This window comes from Geotrypetes seraphini, chromosome 10, assembly GCF_902459505.1.
Source record: "Geotrypetes seraphini chromosome 10, aGeoSer1.1, whole genome shotgun sequence".
In the NCBI taxonomy this organism is placed as follows: Eukaryota; Metazoa; Chordata; class Amphibia; order Gymnophiona; family Dermophiidae; genus Geotrypetes; species Geotrypetes seraphini.
The window spans coordinates 5524619-5542928 of record NC_047093.1 but is presented as its reverse complement, the minus strand read 5'-3'; the positions used below and the strand labels follow the sequence as shown (position 1 = coordinate 5542928).

Sequence of the window (18310 nt, the reverse complement as noted above, 5' to 3'; positions counted from 1 at the left end):
GGTAACCTCTCTTACGAAACCTGTCAGCTAATAGATCTGCCTGTTTTTTATACTCACTCAACGAGGAGCAGATCCTACGGGCCCGTAAAAATTGGGCTATAGGAAGATTAAACCTGAGCTTAAATGGATGGAAGCTGTCAAAATGAAGAATAGTGTTGCGCGTCACCGGCTTGCGATACAAAGAGGTCTGCAATCTTCCTTCCTGAACCTGAATAATGATATCCAAAAACACCATTTGAGTACGGTGGCATGTCATGGTAAATTTAATATTAGCGTCAACCGTATTCAAATGGTGTTTTCAGAGGGGCCAAATCTCAGATGGAGAAGCAATCTCAAGCCAAAGGGTTACAGGGATTCAAAGAGGGGGCTGGGGGTGTGGATAGGGAGAATAAGGGTGTAAAGGAGAAAAAATAATGGGGGAGGAGAAGGACTGGGAGATGGAGGGAGAATCTCACCCTCCACGCCTCCTTTATTTCCCCAACTCGTTCCTTGCATGGCTTCCAATCTCCTCTTTCTTTCACCATGACTCTTCTGTTCCACTCATTTGCTCTCCTCTTATTCACTCCCATCTCCTTGCCTCCCTACCCACTCATCCTCCCCTTTTTACTGTCTCTCTTTCCACATCCACTCCATCTGTTCTTGCTTACTTGCTCTCCTTCACCCCGCTTCCTTTGTCCCCCACGCATCTCACTCTCTTGCCACCGTCCCTTAACTCACTGGCTCTTGGTTCCTGGGCACTCTGCGATTTCCAGTTCACATCTGCTCATTAGCCCCCTCTGTTACTAAGCCAATTTAGCACGTGCTAAATTCTAACATGTCCATAGAATATAATGGACATGTTAGAATTTAACACACGCTAAATCGGCTAGCACATCTTAGTAAAAGACCCCTAAGAGTACTTGTCGTGCCTTACTGCTGTTCTTAACTCTTCCCCCCATCTAAGTGCTCCCTTGTCCTTCCTCTCAGTCGCACCAGAAGACAAGTTTATTTTAAGTTTCAAGTTTATTTAAAATTTGATACAAACAGTTATAAAAATTTCTAAGTAGATTAGGGGGGAAGCATAGTAACATAGCAGATGACGGCAGATAAAGACCCGAATGGTCCATCCAGTCTTCCCAACCTGATTCAATTTAATTTTTTTCTTCTTAGCTATTTCTGGGCAAGAATCCAAAGCTCTACCCGGTACTGCGTTTGGGTTTCAACTGCCGAAATCTCCGTCAAAACCTACTTCAGCCCATCTACACCCTCCCAGCCATTGAAGCCCTCCCCAGCTCATCCTCCCCCAAATGGCCATATACAGACACAGATCGTACAAGTCTGCCCAGTACTGGCCTTAGTTCAATATTTAATTCTATTATAAAAATACAAAGAAGGACAAATTTAAACAACGGACAAACAGAGACGAGGGGAAAGGGAGGTAGAACTACAATGGTTTAAGAAAAAAAAACAATGAGTGGTAAAATCATAGGATGGGGGAAGGACAAGAGCAACAGGTCATAGGTAGAATAAGTACAGGTCATTGGTAAGGCCACACTTGGAGTATTGTGTTCAGTTTTGGAGACCGTATCTGGCGAAGGACGTAAGAACACTTGAAGCGGTCCAGAGGAGGGCGGCAAAAAGGAGGCTTGCGCCAGAAGACGTATGAGGAGAGACTGGAAGCCCTGAATATGTATACCCTAGACTAGAGGAAAGGAGGAACAGGGGAGATATGATTCAGACGTTCAAATACTTGAAAGGTATTAACGTAGAACAAAATCTTTTCCAGAGAAAGGAAAATGGTAAAACCAGAGGACATAATTTGAGGTTGAGGGGTGGTAGATTCAGGGGCAATGTTAGGAAATTCTACTTTACGGAGATGGATTCTTGCCCAGAAATAGCTAAGAAGAAAAAAATTAAAAAAATTTAAATTGAATCAGGTTGGGCAGACTGGATGGACCATTTGGGTCTTTATCTGCCGTCATCTGCTATGCTATGTTACTATGTAAGACCTGATGATTAAGCGTTCTAACGATTGGATAAACCGAGCCTAATGGTTTAAAATTTTGAATGCATCCTTGTCCAGAAAGGTTTTCAAGGAACTGTTGACTCTGTCTTCTCTAAGATAAGCCAGGAGCGAGTTCCATAACTGGGATGCGGTGATCGAAAAGATCTCATTACATCTGGTGCCAATGGCCTAGATTCACTAAGCAAACCGATCGGTTTATGATCCTGACCCGATTCACTAACCTGGCCGCACCCGATCCATGCATGCAAATGAGGGAAATGGTATGCAAATCTAGCAAGGCAGCGATTCACCAACATTTTTCAGGCACACCGACTGGGCTGGCCGATCACAAAAGAAGCGACTGCTGGGGACCAGTCGCTCAAGCCCTTTCCGGCTGCCCTGCCTTCTGCCCTCTGCCCTGTCAGCCCCCATCTCTTGCTGCCCCGAATGCCTACCGCTGTCCAGATCTGCCTCCCATTGCCCCAATCTGCCTCCCGCTGTCCCAATCTGCCTCCCATTGTTCCGATCTGCTTCCCGCTGTCCAAATCTGTCTCCTGCTGTCCAGATCTGCCTCCTGTTGCCCCGATCTGCCTCCCGCTGCCCCGATCTGCCTGCCCTGCAGTGTTAGCCCATGGTTATAACCCGCGGGCTTCTAGTGGGTTAAAACCACGGGCAAAAGAAAAATCAAACAGCCCGGCCCAGAGGTCCAGTAAAAAGTAAAAAAAAAAAAAAGATCACAGCTCCGATGGGCATGTGCAGACCATCTACAGATGGTCTGCGCATGCGCGCGGATCGCACAACAGCGATCCGTGCAGGCAGATGGGGGCGTTCTTCCGATCGCCCCCATCTGCATATGTTTCTTTCCTGAATTCGTTGGACCTGCCCAGATCAGTGAATCTGGGCCAATGATCTTTAAGGAGGGTACTGAGAGGAGATTTTGGTCAGGGTGTAAGGTGTTAATAGTCTGTCAAAAAAAAATAGGAAGGTCTGTCTGACAAATCTTGACTGGTAGAAGGGCTATTTGGAAGAGATGCTATGAGGAATTGGCAGCCAATGGGCATTTTTCATGATCATATTTCTGAGAATTTATAGTTATTTTTTTTGCAATATTTTGAATGAATTGTAGTCGCCTTAATTGTTTCTGTGCAATGCCTTTGCGTAATGAATTACAATGGAGCAAATGGATAAGAATATTAAGAGCGGATGGTTCAAGCACCTTTGCTAGAGATCTGATCATGCGTAATTTATAGAAACAGGTTTTTACCGCATGGCTAATCTGATCCCGATGGGATAATTTTTTATCTATTCTAGAACTGCTCCAAGGATTGTAATGCTCAAGACCTGTTGCAAGGGAATATTGTTTATCTGAATAGGTGCAGCTAGAGATAGACTGTCTTTCCAGGGGACTAGAATAGATTGAGATTTAGTGATATTCAGGGCTAACATGTTGTTCCTCAGCCATTGGTTGATTTTTTTTTATCTTCTCATTTACATCTTTTATTTAATTTGGATTCTCGGTATTAAGTGAGTGTAAAAGCTGTATGAAGTTAGCACAAGCATAGGTAGTGAATCCAATGGATTGACTAAGGGCGATTAATGGCGCAAGAAAGATGTTGAAGAGGAGTGGGGAAAATATTGAACCCTGGGGGATTCCACAGTTGGCAGTAAAGGAATCAGAGGTAGAATTGTTGAAATGAACCTTTGCGGAGCGCTCTGAGACGTAAGATTGGAACCATAGAAACCTGATGGCAGATAAAGGCCAAATGGTCCATCTGCAGTAACCATTATCTCTTTCTCTCTCCAAGAGATCCCACGTGCCTATCCCAGACCCTTTTAAATTCAGCTAAGTTCCCGATCGTTAATTCCTATTGAGGCTAGTCTATTGAGGAGTAAGGAATGGTCTATATAGTGTCGAAGGCTGCAGAAAGGTCTAGAGATATTAGTATGATAGATTTGTTTTGATCCTTATGATATAGGATTGTTGATGTAAGAGTGAATGTTCTGTCGAATGATGTGCTCTAAAACCGGTTTGATTCGGGTGAAGTTTGTGTGTCTTGTCAATGAAGTCTGAAATTTGATTGAATACTACTATTCCTGTTAGCTTTGCGATTGGAGATTGGCAATCGGCCTATAGTTTGATACATCTTCCACAGAGATTGAGTGGTCTTTAACAATGGGTCTTATTAGCGCTTCCTTCCAGGATTTCGGTAGAGTGGCAAAGGATAAACTATATGTGATTCATTTGTGGATGATAGGACCAAGAAAGGGGAATAGGCGTTTTAATACTGATGGAGGAATCAGGTCAGAGGAGCCTTTAGAATTCATGCTTTGAAGAAATCTGGTTAAGCCATCTAGGGAGGGAATATTAAATTTAGAGTATTTTGAAACTGCTATCTTTGATGTTTCTTCCTCCCAGGAGAGGTTGAGGGGCATTTTTGATTGAATGGACTGTCTTATTTTTTTGACCTTTTTTTAAAAAAATAGTTTGATAAGGCTTGCGCAGTAATCTTACAATAACAGGGTATAGAAGATGATAAAGTGAGGTAAACTGGAAACATCCACAATGGTAAATCGGCCCACTTCCGAGTGTCCAGTAAGGAAAGAGATCTAAAGGGTTTCCAACGCCCACTATACAGGAATAAATAATTTTTTTCTTATAATCTAAAATACTTAAACTAAAAATCTTCCATATTGTAAGGCTGATACGGGAACATACGGAAGCCATTTTTTTTTATGGCTCTGCAAGGGGCAGGAGTGTAGGACGGTCGATCCTGCCCCGAGTCGCCACAGGAGGGAGGCGGGGGTGGGTCAGAGCTGGCCCTGAAAGTTATCTGCGATATTTCAATATTCGCGGGCTGGCTCTACTTCTAACTCCCATGAATATTCAGGGTCTACTGTATAATAAATAGCTTTGTTTTGACTGGGTTTCTTATTAATTTTATGTGCTGGAACACATCTTTGATTCATTGGGCTCAGTATCCTGGGTAACTTGGAGTTGGTCATTCTCAGATATAGAAGGGGCAAATCATTGTTAAGAAGCCCATCCTCCAGGACCGAAAGACACTTTTCAATCTGGTTTAAACCTGCTCTTAGTGTTCAACGGCTACTACTATGACTCATTTGTATATTGCTACTAGACATACACAGTACTATACCTTAAAACACAGAAGAGAAAGTCCCTGCTCTAAAGAGCTTACAATCTAGTCAAGACAGACAAACTGGACAAGAAGGTGCATCAATACACAGCTCAGGTGGAGGAATCACAGAGGGAATGATAAGACAAATATTGGTGGGTTTGGAGTTTGCAATCGAAAGCCACTTCAAAGAAGTGGGTTTTGAGACTGGATTTGAAGACTGTCAGAGATAGAGTCAGGATTCCGGAACGTTATTGTTCTTTGAGATTCTGGAATGTCAAACAGTAGCAACATTCCATGAAGAATCTCCAAAGAGTAGCAACATTCCATGCTACTGCTACTACTAATCATTTCTATGGAGCTACCAGACATACATAAGAACATAAGAATAGCCTTACTGGGTCAGACCAATGGTCCATCAAGCCCAGTAGCCCATTCTCACGGTAGCCAATCCAGGTCACTAGTATCTGGCCAAAACCCAAGATGTAGCAATATTCCATGCTACTGATCCAGGGCAAGCAGAGGCTTCCCCCATGTCTTTCTCAATAACAGACTATGAACTTTTCCTCCAGGAATTTGTGCAAACCTTTCTTAAAACCAACTACGCTATCTGCTCTTACCACATCCTCTGGCAACGCGTTCTCCGAGTGAAAAAAAAATTTCCTCCAATTGGTTTTAAAAGTATTTCCCTGTAACTTCATTGAGTGTCCCCTCCTCTTTGTAATTTTTGACGGAGTGAAAAATCGATCCACTTGTACCCGTTCTACTCCACTCAGAATTTTGTAGACTTCAATCGTATCTCCCCTCAGTCGTCTCTTTTCCAAGCTAGAGCCCCAACCTTTCTAGTCTTTCCTCATACGAGAGGAGTTCCATCCCCTTTACCATCTTGGTCGCTCTTCTTTGAACCTTTTCTAGCACCACTATATCTTTTGAGATCAGGAGACCAGAATTGATCACAATATTCCAGGTGAGGTCCCACCATGGAGCGATACAGGGGCATTATAACATTCTTAGTCTTGTCAACCATCCCTTTTTTAATAATTCCTAGCACCTGTTTGCTTTGTTTAGCCGCTGCTGCACATTGGCCGGAAGGTTTCATCGTATTGTCTACAATGATACCCAGATCCTTTTCTTGGGTGCTAATCCCTAAGGTGGACCCTAACATCTGGTAACTGTGATTCAGGTTATTCTTCCCAATGTACATCACTTTGTCCACATTAAATTTCATCTGCCATTTGGACGCTCTTTTAGGAAATTATCCAAGCCTTTTTTAAACCCCGCATTCTCTGGTCTTAATATTCACCAGATAGGTCCAGGGGTTTGAATTCAGGCATGTAGTAGGCCCATGTCTACCATTAGTTACTTGCACAATTTGATTAGCGTGGCAATTGGACTCCTAGCTGTTACGGCAGCTGGTCCTGGAGTTGATTCTGTTTTTACTTTGCACTTATTTTTTTAGCTTGAGATCTGTTATACCAGTAAACAGAACTGCAGCAAAGTTTTATCCAGCATTCATGACTGGTTTTGGCATTTTTGTCATCATCTGTTGCAATTAGTATGTCTCCTTTCTAATTCTTTTGGAAGGAAGGGGTGATGGGCTCGTATTCTCTGCTACTGAGTTTAAGGGGCAGCAGAACACCTTGTCAGAGAGGTCAAAACAAATCATCCTCCAATCCTTGCCCAAAGTTTCACATTTTCTGCTTCTGTGTTGGCCAAAATATCGATAGGGCCATGGCTCCCTTTTCACTGTCTACACTTAAAGGTGGATTCCATAACAGCCAATGATAAAATGGTAGTTCTCATGTCACCTTTGCAAATTCCCCACTGGATTTCTGCCTCTTCACCTAAATGAGTTCCCATCAATGGTACCCTAGGAAAGCCTCTGCCCAGCAACTTATTCAGACCCACCACCAGCATCGGGGGGGTTGCAGATTTTTCTATTATTTTTTGCAAGCCCCAAAACAGGGCAGATCTAAGAGATGTTGGGATACTCGTGGTATTTCACCTCTTTTTATACTGGTTTCACATGTAAAATTGATGGTGCAGACTGAACTCATTACACCTCTAGTGATATTGACCACTGCAGATATGCACAAAATTAGAGAATGACACGGGGACCATTTACCGCGGTAAACCGTGGTCACTGCAGTAAATCCGCAGGAATGGAGAAATTTGCAACTGGTTTACCACAGGAATGGAGACAAGGCCTTATACCGCCCCGTGGGAGCAGTGAAAAGTTATGCTCCTGTGGTAAAAAAAAATTGCGCCTGTGTCAGACTCTGCATCTGCTGCCCAGCTCCTTTTGTGCCTATTTCACCTTCAAGAGCCAGCCATGCCACGATGAAAACAGAAGGAACCCAAAACCAAAGCCTGAGACCAATGTGATTTGAAGAATAAAATTACCAGACAACAAAAGGTAGAAAAAAATTAATTTATTTTATATTTTGTGATTAGAATATTTCAGATTTGAAATCTGTATCCTGCTAGAGCTGTGTTTCTTTATCTTCCAGCTGGCTTAGGGCTCTCTCTCTCTGACCAGGGGGTAATTGCCCTAGTTGCTCTCCCCTAACACTATTCCTGCCATGTGTGACTGTTAGCTTGACTTTTCTATGTAGCATTCTGTAATTTGGTTTGTTCAGTTTTCTCAGTAGTGGAGGGGAAACAGGGGTTTTGTTGATCCTTGCTCTGTATTATTTGTGCTTATAAAATGACAATTGTACAGAATATTGTCTCTTTTTATACTTTAATAAAATTAATTCAGTATAAAATCATAACTATTCGAGGCTTGTGTGAATGGGATCTGACGGTTTGCAGGAACAGTGATAAATTTTTTCCCTGTGCCATTCTCTACACAAAATAGCTCCATCTTTTATGTACATCTTCAGTAATCAATGCACAGACACACACACAATAATACAAACATACTCACAGTAAGTAATATTATACAATTCAGCACACTTCATTACTGCAGGATATTTCAGTCTTCTCTGGAGCCAGTGTCAGATGTGCAATTTCTTTGGCTTTAGGGTTCAAAATGAGCATTTTGCAAAGGATCTCTTGTCCCCCCCCTTAGACGTTTGAAAGCCATCTCTAGAGCCCTGACTTTTTACAAAGCACATTCTTGTAGCCCCTTCACACCCTCAGTGCTGGACTCGCTTTGTTTTCAAGCCATTGTACTTGCCAGCCTTCCACTTCTTTCTTGCCAACTTCTCCGAGCCTTATCTGGCTCTTTTGTACCCCTTGAATACCCGAATTCTTCCCCTCAGACACGTAAGTGCTCTATGAACAAAAAATGTTTTCTGTCAAATTTTTCATGGCAAAAGAATTTCGGAAAGCAGGTTCTCCAAACTCTCAGACTCTGTTTTTTGTAAGATTTCTCTGAACAAAGAAATGGTGCAAGAGTCTCTCTTTGCTTTGCTGTTTGCTAAGGGGTCAGCAAAATCCCAACTTTAGCTTGCTCAGGATAAACGGACGAGACTGCTCCAGTGCTAGCAGACCAAACGCCAGGACTAGGCGGATGCCTTTGCAAACCCTCTGCTGTAGGCACTACCAAATTTACCAGCAATGCTTCAGACCATCCTACGTGTCTCCCTGCGCACATATTTCAGAGGTCGTGCAGTTTCTCACGTGTGCACCCAGATCCTTCTCTCACACATATGTTTTCAAAATGGACGTTTATTTCTGCCTATTCAACTACTGCCCGGGGTGATTTTCAACCGAATTCTTAATTGTTCCTCAAAACTGCCCCTCTCATAAGCAACTGGCGGGAGATTTGATTCGATATCTCGGGGTCTGGGGCATTTAGACCTTGAAATCTCTCGCTTTTCGCATTTGAATGCACAGATTTGCTCTAATACACGTTTGATGAGATGGTTCAAAAGAAGAACCTACTCTTACTTCTGCTTTACAGCTTCCTTTTCGGTCTTCATTTCAAATACATCTATCTTTCCTCATTTTATCTTTAAATAATATCACCTCTCATATTTGACTTCCTTCCAGCTACCTCATTTGGTTGATTTTTTTTCCATACTATACTATTTAACAGCAGATTGAGGCATTAATGAGAGTCAACCCCAAAGCGAAAGCTGTACTTTAGCAGAAAAGAGAGCTGGCTAAGACCCTTTAAAAGTTTAAATCCTAGGAGGCTGCTTTGGGAGTGCAATATTGAGTCAATTCCTTTAGTGATTCCAGGGAAGGGTTAAAAAAGCTGGCGCCTTTGCCTCTCCCAAATCTGTGCTTATCAATGATAATAAGACCAGTATAGTTACTTTAACCCAGGGGTGTCAAAGTCCCTCCTCGAGGGCCGCAATCCAGTCGGGTTTTCAGGATTTCCCCAATGAATATGCATAAGATCTATTAGCATACAATGAAAGCAGTACATGCAGATAGATCTCATGCATATTCATTGAGGAAATCCTGAAAACCCGACTGGATTGCGGCCCTTGAGGGACTTTGACACCCTGCTTTAACCTTATCTAGTGCTGGAAAAAGTCATATTCTGCTCAAGAGTTTCCAGCTGAAATTTGGGGTCATGAAAATGTGATGGTGAGCATTATATTTCTAACCCTCACCACTTTCAAGTCTATAAGAGAGCACAAAGACGGTTCTTCAGTTCTCTGAATCTGAGACAACCCCTATTCTAAGAAAGCAGAATCTTGAGTCCAGCTGGCAGCAAACAGTGCACTTTTGAAAAGGAAAAAGGGGAGCAAAAAAGCTCTGCTTAGATCATGTCCTGAGACAAAGTGGTAACTGCAAATACTGCTCAGTTTTCTCTTCCTTGCTCCCACTTTTCCAGATTTTTAACATATGCCTGTACCAAGAAGAGGGGAAAAGTTAAACTCTGACCAAATTGGAATGTAAAACAGTAAATCCCTTGCAGTGGATTTATAGAAGATCAAAGTAAACCAACTTTGAATGTGTCCATCTACTGGCAGGGATATTTTTGTAGACTGAGCTGGGAAATTTATTTTATTAGCCTTACTAATACTATGAAAAGCTGGAATGTAGTAGATCAGGTCAGGAATCTACTCAAAAAGCAGATCAAGGGTTCTTTGTGATCCGGTTGATCTGGCTACAAGTCTCAGAAACGATAGTCCGGCCTATTTATTTAGTCAGAAAACCTACAGACTGCTTCTCCGGGCCTAAACTAGAATCCGTTCAAGGCTGAAGAAGAAAATGAATCTGTCAGAGAGGTCCATGAATAATAATGACCAGCTCAGAAACCATCAAGTTGTGCACACTCTCTCTGCTCATCCAAGGACCGACCTGCAGAAATCAACCTGCACCACCAGTTTATGAAGTGAATAGCTATGGTTTACTCGTCAAAGACAATTTGCATTATAAATACTGTCGTGACTGGAAAATGATAGCAAACAATTGTTCAGGCTTAATTGGCATCTACCCCAGTTTTCAGACGTTGACACTGAACTTCTTATAAATGCTTACGATAATCACTTAATACATAGTAACATAGTAGATGATGGCAGATAAAGACCCGAATGGTCCATCCAGTCTGCCCTACCTGATTAAATTCAATTTTTTTTTTCTTCACGACTTCATATAAAGCCAGAGAAATAGAAAAGTCATCCCTCCTTATGTTTTTTCCTTGAATGTTCTCTTTTCTTTTTTTCTAAAACATTTACTATGTAACTTTTCCCCTTTTATCCTTTTGTGTTTTTGTTACGTTTGTTTATGAGTCTGTTTTTTACCCTCTTTTTACATAATATTATTTGTATGCTTTTTTTTAATATGTTTATATAACTCATTGTAATTCACTTAGTAAATTATGGATAGGCGATTAATCAAATTAATAAATAAACTTGAAACTTAATGAATGCAATCCTTCCTTTCAAGTTTAATTTATAACATTTTATTGAAGAAATGCAACAAATACATAATAATATAATATAGCAAAATAATCATTCCATTTAAATTTAACTTCTAATAAATATTTAGCATTCCTTCAAAATAAATTTTTCAAATTACCTAATACATCTCTCAATATATTCCCTCAATTTCCAACCCCCCTTAACCTCTACCCCCCCCCATTTTTATGATTACATTATAATAAATGAATTAAATAGAAATACAGTTCAAGTAATTTCCCCCCTACCCTAGAAAGAAAGGTGTATGTTTATTCAAATGCATTATTTGTTGCATCACATTTGGGTTTTGACTAGTAGCTCTAAGTTTCTGGGCAGATGACAGAGGGAACGATATCTTAATGCAAAAGCTTTGCGGTTTGGGTTCTTTCGGGGGGGGGAGGGGGGAGCGCAATTTATAGCAAAAGCCCAGGAGAACCACGTGACAGCTCCGCGCGGGACGCATCGGCCCGGCGGGCAGCCGGACGCAAGTGACGTCTGACGTCGGCCGCAACGCGTCACTTCCTTTAAGCCCACAGCTGACTCCGCCCACTCCAGGCCGCCGAGCGCTGGGAACGCGGGTCACGCAGCGACGGCCGTGCGCGGGCGGGGGGGGGGCGGAGCCTGGAATCAGCCAATCGGGCGTAGCGCAATATTGCACCGTCCTTTCCGCCTCGGGAAGGCGATCAGCGAGCAACAAGTAGAGAGGGGGGGAGGGGAGCGGCGGTGACGTCACGGGGCGAAGGTCGGGCGCGCGCCGCAGCCGCCTCCCGGGTCGAGGAAGCGGCGGACATGGAGCTGTCGGCGGTGGGCGAGCGCGTGTTCGCGGCCGAGTCGCTGCTGAAGCGGCGCATCCGCAGGGTAAGCGGGGCCGGGGGCGGCTCGCGCTCACTCTCTCGGCAGGGGCGCGTGGAGCGTCTGCGGAGCCGGGGCGCGCGCGGGGCAGGGGCGTCTCGCGCTCACTGTCTGCCGCTGTCACTTGGGCTGGCTCGCGCTCACTCTCTCGGCAGGGGCGCGTGGAGCGGCTCGCGCTCACTGTCTGCTGCTGTCACTTGGGCTGGGGGCGCGCGCGCGCGCGGGGCAGGAGCGTCTCGCGCTCATTCTCGGCCGCTGTCACTTGGGCTGGGGGGCGGCTCGCGCTGCTCTCCGTCGGCAGGGGCACGCGCCGGGCAGGAGCGTCTCGCGCTCATTCTCGGCCGCTGTCACTTGGGCTGGGGGGCGGCTCGCGCTCACTCTCTCGGCAGGGGCGCGCGCGGGGCAGGAGCGTCTCGCGCTCACTCTCGGCCGCTGTCACTTGGGCTGGGGGAGGCTCGCGCTGCTCTCCGTCGGCAGGAGCGTCTCGCGCTCACTCTCGGCCGCTGTCACTTGGGCTGGGGGAGGCTCGCGCTGCTCTCCGTCGGCAGGAGCGTCTCGCGCTCACTCTCTGCTGCTGTCTCTTTGCAGGGGCGCGTGGAGTATCTGGTGAAGTGGAAGGGCTGGTCCCAGAAGTAAGTAGAGAAGCGGCGCGTGCCGGGGTCGCGCGCTGCTCTCGCACGCCTCCTCACGCGCTCTCTCTTGCTTGCAGGTACAGCACCTGGGAACCCGAGGAGAACATCCTGGATGGCCGGCTGGTGGCAGCCTTTGAGGACAGGTACAGGGCCGCAGCTAGGCTGGGCGTCTCTTGTTTGTAGGCAGCGCTGAACTGAAGCCGTGCTTTTTCTTCTTTTACCCCCTTAGAGAGCGCGAGAGAGAGCTGTTCGGGCCGAAAAAGCGAGGCCCCAAGCCCAAAACCTTCCTCTTAAAGGTAAGCATGCAGAAGACGGGGCACCTGGGGCTGAAGCATTTGACCCACTCTTGCTATGTCTTGTTTTGCAGGCCCAAGCCAAAGCCAAAGCCAGAAGCTATGAGTTTCGCAGTGAGGCTGTCCGAGGCCTCCGGGTGCCCTATCCTGGCAGGTCCCCTCAGGATCCGGCTTCGACCTCTAGGTCCCGGGAAGGGCTGAGGAGCATCGTGGTGGCTCCCCAGGGGAGTGGCGGCGGCAGAGGGGAGAGGGTGAGGCCAGAGGACAGCAAACAAAAGATGCTGAAGAAAAGAGGTCCTAAGCCTGGCAGGGCACTCTTTAAGGAACACCCAGAAACCCTGGAGTCATCAACCAGGAAGCCCGGAGGAGACCAAGGAAATAAGACAGAATATCTGAAATTGGGGCGAATGGATGCATCTGCTTCTGGAGCAGGGAAATATGGAATGGGACAGAGCGTCATCCAGCTAGCTAAGAGACAAGAGCCAGATTTTATGAGCCCTGTGTCCAGTCACTTTGGCACAGCTTATCTTCAGAGAGAGCAGGAGCTGGCACGAAAGGGATTGGAATCACGAGAGAAACATGGAATGGACACCTACCTTCCCAGGACTAAGCATAGAGCAGGTTATCTGGAATCCAAGCAGCAGGCTAGGCTGGATCCCAGTATTCCTAAAGCCAAGCACAGTTTGGGAAACCCAGGGACAGTCACAGATTTATACAGAGACCCTGGCGATTCCCAAAGTAAACCGTCCCTGATTGCCAGAATACCTGTCGCCAGAATGCTCGGGGACCCAGAGGAAGAATCATGGAGTCCATCTTTAAACAATTTGGAGAAAGTAGTGGTAACAGATGTGACATCAAACTTTTTGACCGTAACAATAAAAGAAAGCAGCACAGACCAAGGATTTTTCAAAGAAAAAAGATGAAGTTTTAAATATACACACATGCTTGGGTTTAAACTAGTTCCTCTTTCTGGACAGTAAATTGACTGTCCCTAAATGTTCATTTTCTTCTGTGTTTTCTTCTTTGTTAAAAGAAATAATCTGCAAAATGTGTATTTTTTATTAGATGTAAATATGCTATTTAAAAAAAGTATCTCACAATGTGTATTTCAACTCTTGAGAAATGGTGATTTATTTAAATACATGGTGATGAGTTAATCTGTTTAGACCTATAAGCAAAAATATAATTCAGAGGTATTTTTTTTCTCTAACAGGTTTTAAAGTTTATATCCCGTCTAAGGGAGGCCCTCTGTTATTTGCTGTGATTTTATTGTATCTGTTCTGGGATGCACCATTTTGGTACAGAATGTGACTGTATTGCAAAATCAAGCATTACCCTAAATTTTTAACAAAGCCTGCAAATGGCATGCTATACAGTATTGTACAACATTCAGTGAAAAACTATAACTAGAACTCTGTGAGGGGATATTTAGTCTCTCCTCTCGGGAGCTAGTGTACTTACCAGTTAAGAAAGGGAATGCAAAAATAAGACTAATTAAAATATTCCTACTGAACGCACTTTACGTGAATTGAAACCCATCTCCCACTTGCTCTTAATTGCTTTCTTCTCAGAAAAAAAGCATTCTTCATTGGTTAAATTCCAGGAAAGTTTATGAACATTAACTTGTGCCATTGGTTTATGTGGTTGCAGTTCTATTTTGAAAATCCATAAACCTTCCTGTGACTTATGAGAGGGAGAGCAAACCTGCCCTCCCCTTGTGTAATTAGCGGTGCCAGTTCTTTAAGTTGCAGCAAAACTGTGGAAGGGAGACCACAGGACTTTGTGTGTAGGTACAGGCTGGCACAAGCAGTAGTGATGCTGACTGGGCGCTTTGATCAAGGATGCAGAAATGCAAGTGTTAACCTGCACAGTGACAAATCATGTGAAGCAGGTCTGGCTTTCTTGAGAGTTCTCCATTATTATGCTTGTGTTTATCTTTGCCCCTTTGTTATCCTTTCTACTTCTAAGAGGTAGTGGTGCTGTAGAGCTTCCAGTGCCCGATAAGCTTAGGTTTCCACTGGTCCTTCTCACCTCAAAGCTACTTAAAAGTCCCCTTAAACTTAGCTAAGCAGCAAGATGTGGATTGCTCAGTCAGTAGCATCTCTAGTGGTTCCAAAGAAGAAATATAATTTGTTAGCACAAGGGAACCTCCGGGGGTCGGGGTGAGAAGTGCAAAGCAGCATGACACAGTGTAACATGGAGGGTCAGCTCAGACTTTATCTTTGCAATTCAGATGTAACATAGTAAATGACAGCAGATAAAGACCTGAACGGTCCATCTCTGCCCAATAATCGCACTTTCATGTTTAAATTGTCTTGAATATTTCTGGGCAAAGGACCATAGAAGTCTGCCTGTTACTGTCTTTAGCTTCCCACTCCAGTCTATCCTAACCATCAGAGCTTCTATCAAAGCCCTTCCCAGCTCATCCTAAAGCAAATTACCATATACAAAGCACTTCCCTAGGGAAGGAAGAACCCTCATAGCATACCTGACGCCTGGTGCATTCAGTCAAAAACTGGTCCTTTTCCACTTCTCACATTTTGCCTGCTCTTGTGATCAAGTTTTTGCCTGTAAAAGCCAGCCACAGAAAATGCTCACCAGAGGCCAGATTGTCCAAAACTCTCTCCTCTGCCTAAAATCGTACATTCTGAGCAGGCTTTACTAGCTCTGTGCTATGCAATTATAAGCAAGTCCTCTGTAGTACAACATAAAGAAAAAGAAACATTTTAAGCTGACTTGTAAGAATTGAATTATCAAGCTACACATGTTCATGAAGCTGTTTTAAAATTGAAGCTGGAAGTCTTTGAGTCTGGGCTCAGTCCTGCAGCTTTTCTGTACATCATTTTGAAGATACAGGTATGGACTCTGTTAGTGTCTAGGTAGGACATAATACAGTGGAAAAAAAGTGGATTTATGCAACTCTGGTCACAGAAACATTCAAACAGGCCCTTTTATTTATTTATTTTTATTTTTTTTAATGACCCTAGAGTTTCTAAATATTGTTTCATGGGTCCAGGACTTTTTGGGGTTTTGCCAGGTACTAGTGACCTGGATGGGCTACTTGGCTTGATGCATCATTGGTCTGACCCACTAAGGCTATTCTTATGTTCTTAAAACCTTTGGAAAGCAGAAGCCCAGCATTTAAAGATCGAAGATGGTGCTTCCATACAGCTATCTAAACATACTAGGGCTTTTTTTTTCTTTGCTAAAATTTCAAGAGGAATGAAATGCTAATGGGGTGCCTTTCTTAAGGCCACTGCTTATTTAAGGGCTTACTTGTACTGCTTGTTCCTATATTTCTTCCCTGGCTCCATCGCTAAGAGATGGTCACTAATTGGTGGCTAATTAATGTACCTGAGCAGGTCATGTGACCTGCTGTAATTTATTTGTCTTGAGTGAGTTATGTTTGTGATTTATTTAATCCTAAATCCCTTTAAAGTCTGGAAAAGCTCAATAAAGGTAGAAGTGATGCTTAATACTTGTTTCTGCAAACTCTACTTTGTGACTGTTCATAAATCATGTATTTATAGATATGTATATATATATATATTATCATTGTGTTTGAGTATTAATTCTGTAAACTGATATATCTCACTTTCTAATACTGATTATTAAAGAGTTAAAGAAACTAAAGAAGTAACTTTTGTTTTGATGGTCAGAGAGTGCTGGAGTCAAGTCCTTCCTGGTCAATAAAAATGTGCATAATAGAACACCAGTGACAAATAATGCCTATATTAGATGCCAGTTCTAGAGCTTTTTAGAAGTCTTCTCCTATCTTACAGTTAAGTCTGGTTTTAGGCCCCACAATGAAGTGTTTTCAGTGTAAGTAGAAATTACAGTGTAGACGTTAAACCTAGCTTCTATTTCAGGCCTGGCCTTTGCCTTAAAAGCAGCCTGGCAGAAAGAGGTTTAAGGTGCTGTAGGGGCAGCTTCGTGTTACTGGGTCTAGTAGTGCCTGAAATCCAGTGTTGTGATTTTTCGGGGGAATTTCCCAAACCCACCACAGACACAGCCTCACCATTGTGTCCTCTTATGTTTCTCGATGTCCCTCAGACTGTTGTAAAGCCAAATTATTTATAGACAGTAATTCACAGCTGTAGGCGTTCAGTTCTTTGACCTGGGTTATTGCACGGGCATTTCCCTACAAACAAACTCTCAGTTGCATGCTTATTACATAGGTGTTGCTGGTCAGTAAATTACAGGTGCCTATTTTTATGTTTGGTTAAACTAGGCTGTGTTTATCCTCAAATCCGCCCTTAAGTCGGTTTACTGCAAGGCAGAGCTGTGGGTCTAATGATAGGGTTGGAGCACAGTGTCAAAAACACAGCCATCATTATGGAATGAAGAGGAGTTATATAAGCACATATCTCATGGTCTGTCTCTCTGGCTGCTTCTATCACCTGTCCAAAGCCAGTAAACCATACCTTCCTCCTATGAAATATTATTGCAAGAGAATGTCGACTTTAATTATTATTTGGTCTAGTCTTAATTATATAGACCAGACATAGGAGGGGAGGCACAAGGACATTGCAGGATTTTGGGACTAGTATTACATACACGCCTATATTTCTCTAACAAACCCAGGACAAGTTATAAACAGTTGTAATTTCTGCTGGAAGGCAGAATTTTCAATCAAGACGGGGACTGGAGCTCCCGGGGGGGGGGGGGGGGGAACCTCTCTTGAAGAACTTGGAGCCCAAAGAAAGCAAGCAGAACTCTGTAAAACGAAATTATTCCACCAGATGTATTAAAAGAGATTTCGCTTCAACAGTCGACTTCCTTTGCCTTATACCAGAATATTTACCAATTTGGTGCAGGTTTAGGGGCTTTGAATTTTTAATACAAGCCATACCATGCTCCCAATGTCAACGTTAGGGCCACTTAAGAGAAGTTTCGTCAGGGAAAAGAGATTGGATGACTCCTGGCGCAATTTTTAAAAGTCGTCTGCGCGCGCAAAGTCAGCATCGCAGCGGCCTTAGCGGTATCTCTCTACTCTGTCTTTCAAATCATCCCAATTCATGTAAATAATCACACAAAACGGTGGGCCGTAGAGATTTCAGATTTCTGTATAGCGCACAAAATCTCTTCAAGAAATTAGAAATGCGAGGTTGAGCAGAATAAATTCGCGCTGGGAGAGAGATTTGAGGATGCGAAGTGAATTATTTCTTCCAAATTAGACGGAATCGCAAGAAAAGAATAACGAGCTCCCAATGTACAAAGCCGCGCTAGCGACTGCAGCGCGCAAAGGGCTTCGGGGCCGGCCCTTAGTTTGCAGTCACTCTGCTATGTGTATTCCTACTTTCATTTCGATGGTTATTGACTTTTTAAAGCCGCAGGTCGCTGGATAAGACCCCCCCCCCCCCCGGGGATCAAGAAATTGCAAAGGCAACAGATTTCTCCACCTGAACGATATGACCTATTTTGAGGGATTGGCTTACTTTGGTTGTGGAAACAGCAGGCAGAAATGGGATGGCCCAGGAGATGTCAAAAGCAACGTTATTTTTGGCTTTGGATTTTGGAAAATCCCAAATAAAGTCTGTGTAACTGAAGG

General features: G+C 43.8%; 1 protein-coding gene across 1 annotated transcript; it reads left to right on the top strand.

Annotated features, from left to right (window-relative positions):
- The first annotated feature begins 11644 nt into the window (after nt 1–11644).
- Nucleotides 11645–16235, top strand: CBX8 (chromobox 8). Its single transcript, XM_033960741.1, has 5 exons — nt 11645–11840; nt 12423–12466; nt 12544–12609; nt 12696–12762; nt 12834–16235. Exons 1-5 carry the CDS (start codon nt 11772–11774, stop codon nt 13680–13682), a joined length of 1095 nt encoding a protein of 364 aa, XP_033816632.1. The 5' UTR covers nt 11645–11771; the 3' UTR covers nt 13683–16235.
- The last annotated feature ends 2075 nt before the right edge of the window (nt 16236–18310 follow it).

Bases quoted from the DNA above. Each gene is read 5' to 3' on its own strand.
- CBX8 (XM_033960741.1), top strand. From the start codon at position 11,772: ATGGAGCTGTCGGCGGTGGGCGAGCGCGTGTTCGCGGCCGAGTCGCTG. The intron at 11,841-12,422 runs GTAAGCGGGGCC...GTCTCTTTGCAG, and splicing joins TGAAGCGGCGCATCCGCAGG to GGGCGCGTGGAGTATCTGGT. The intron at 12,610-12,695 runs GTACAGGGCCGC...TTACCCCCTTAG, and splicing joins GTGGCAGCCTTTGAGGACAG to AGAGCGCGAGAGAGAGCTGT.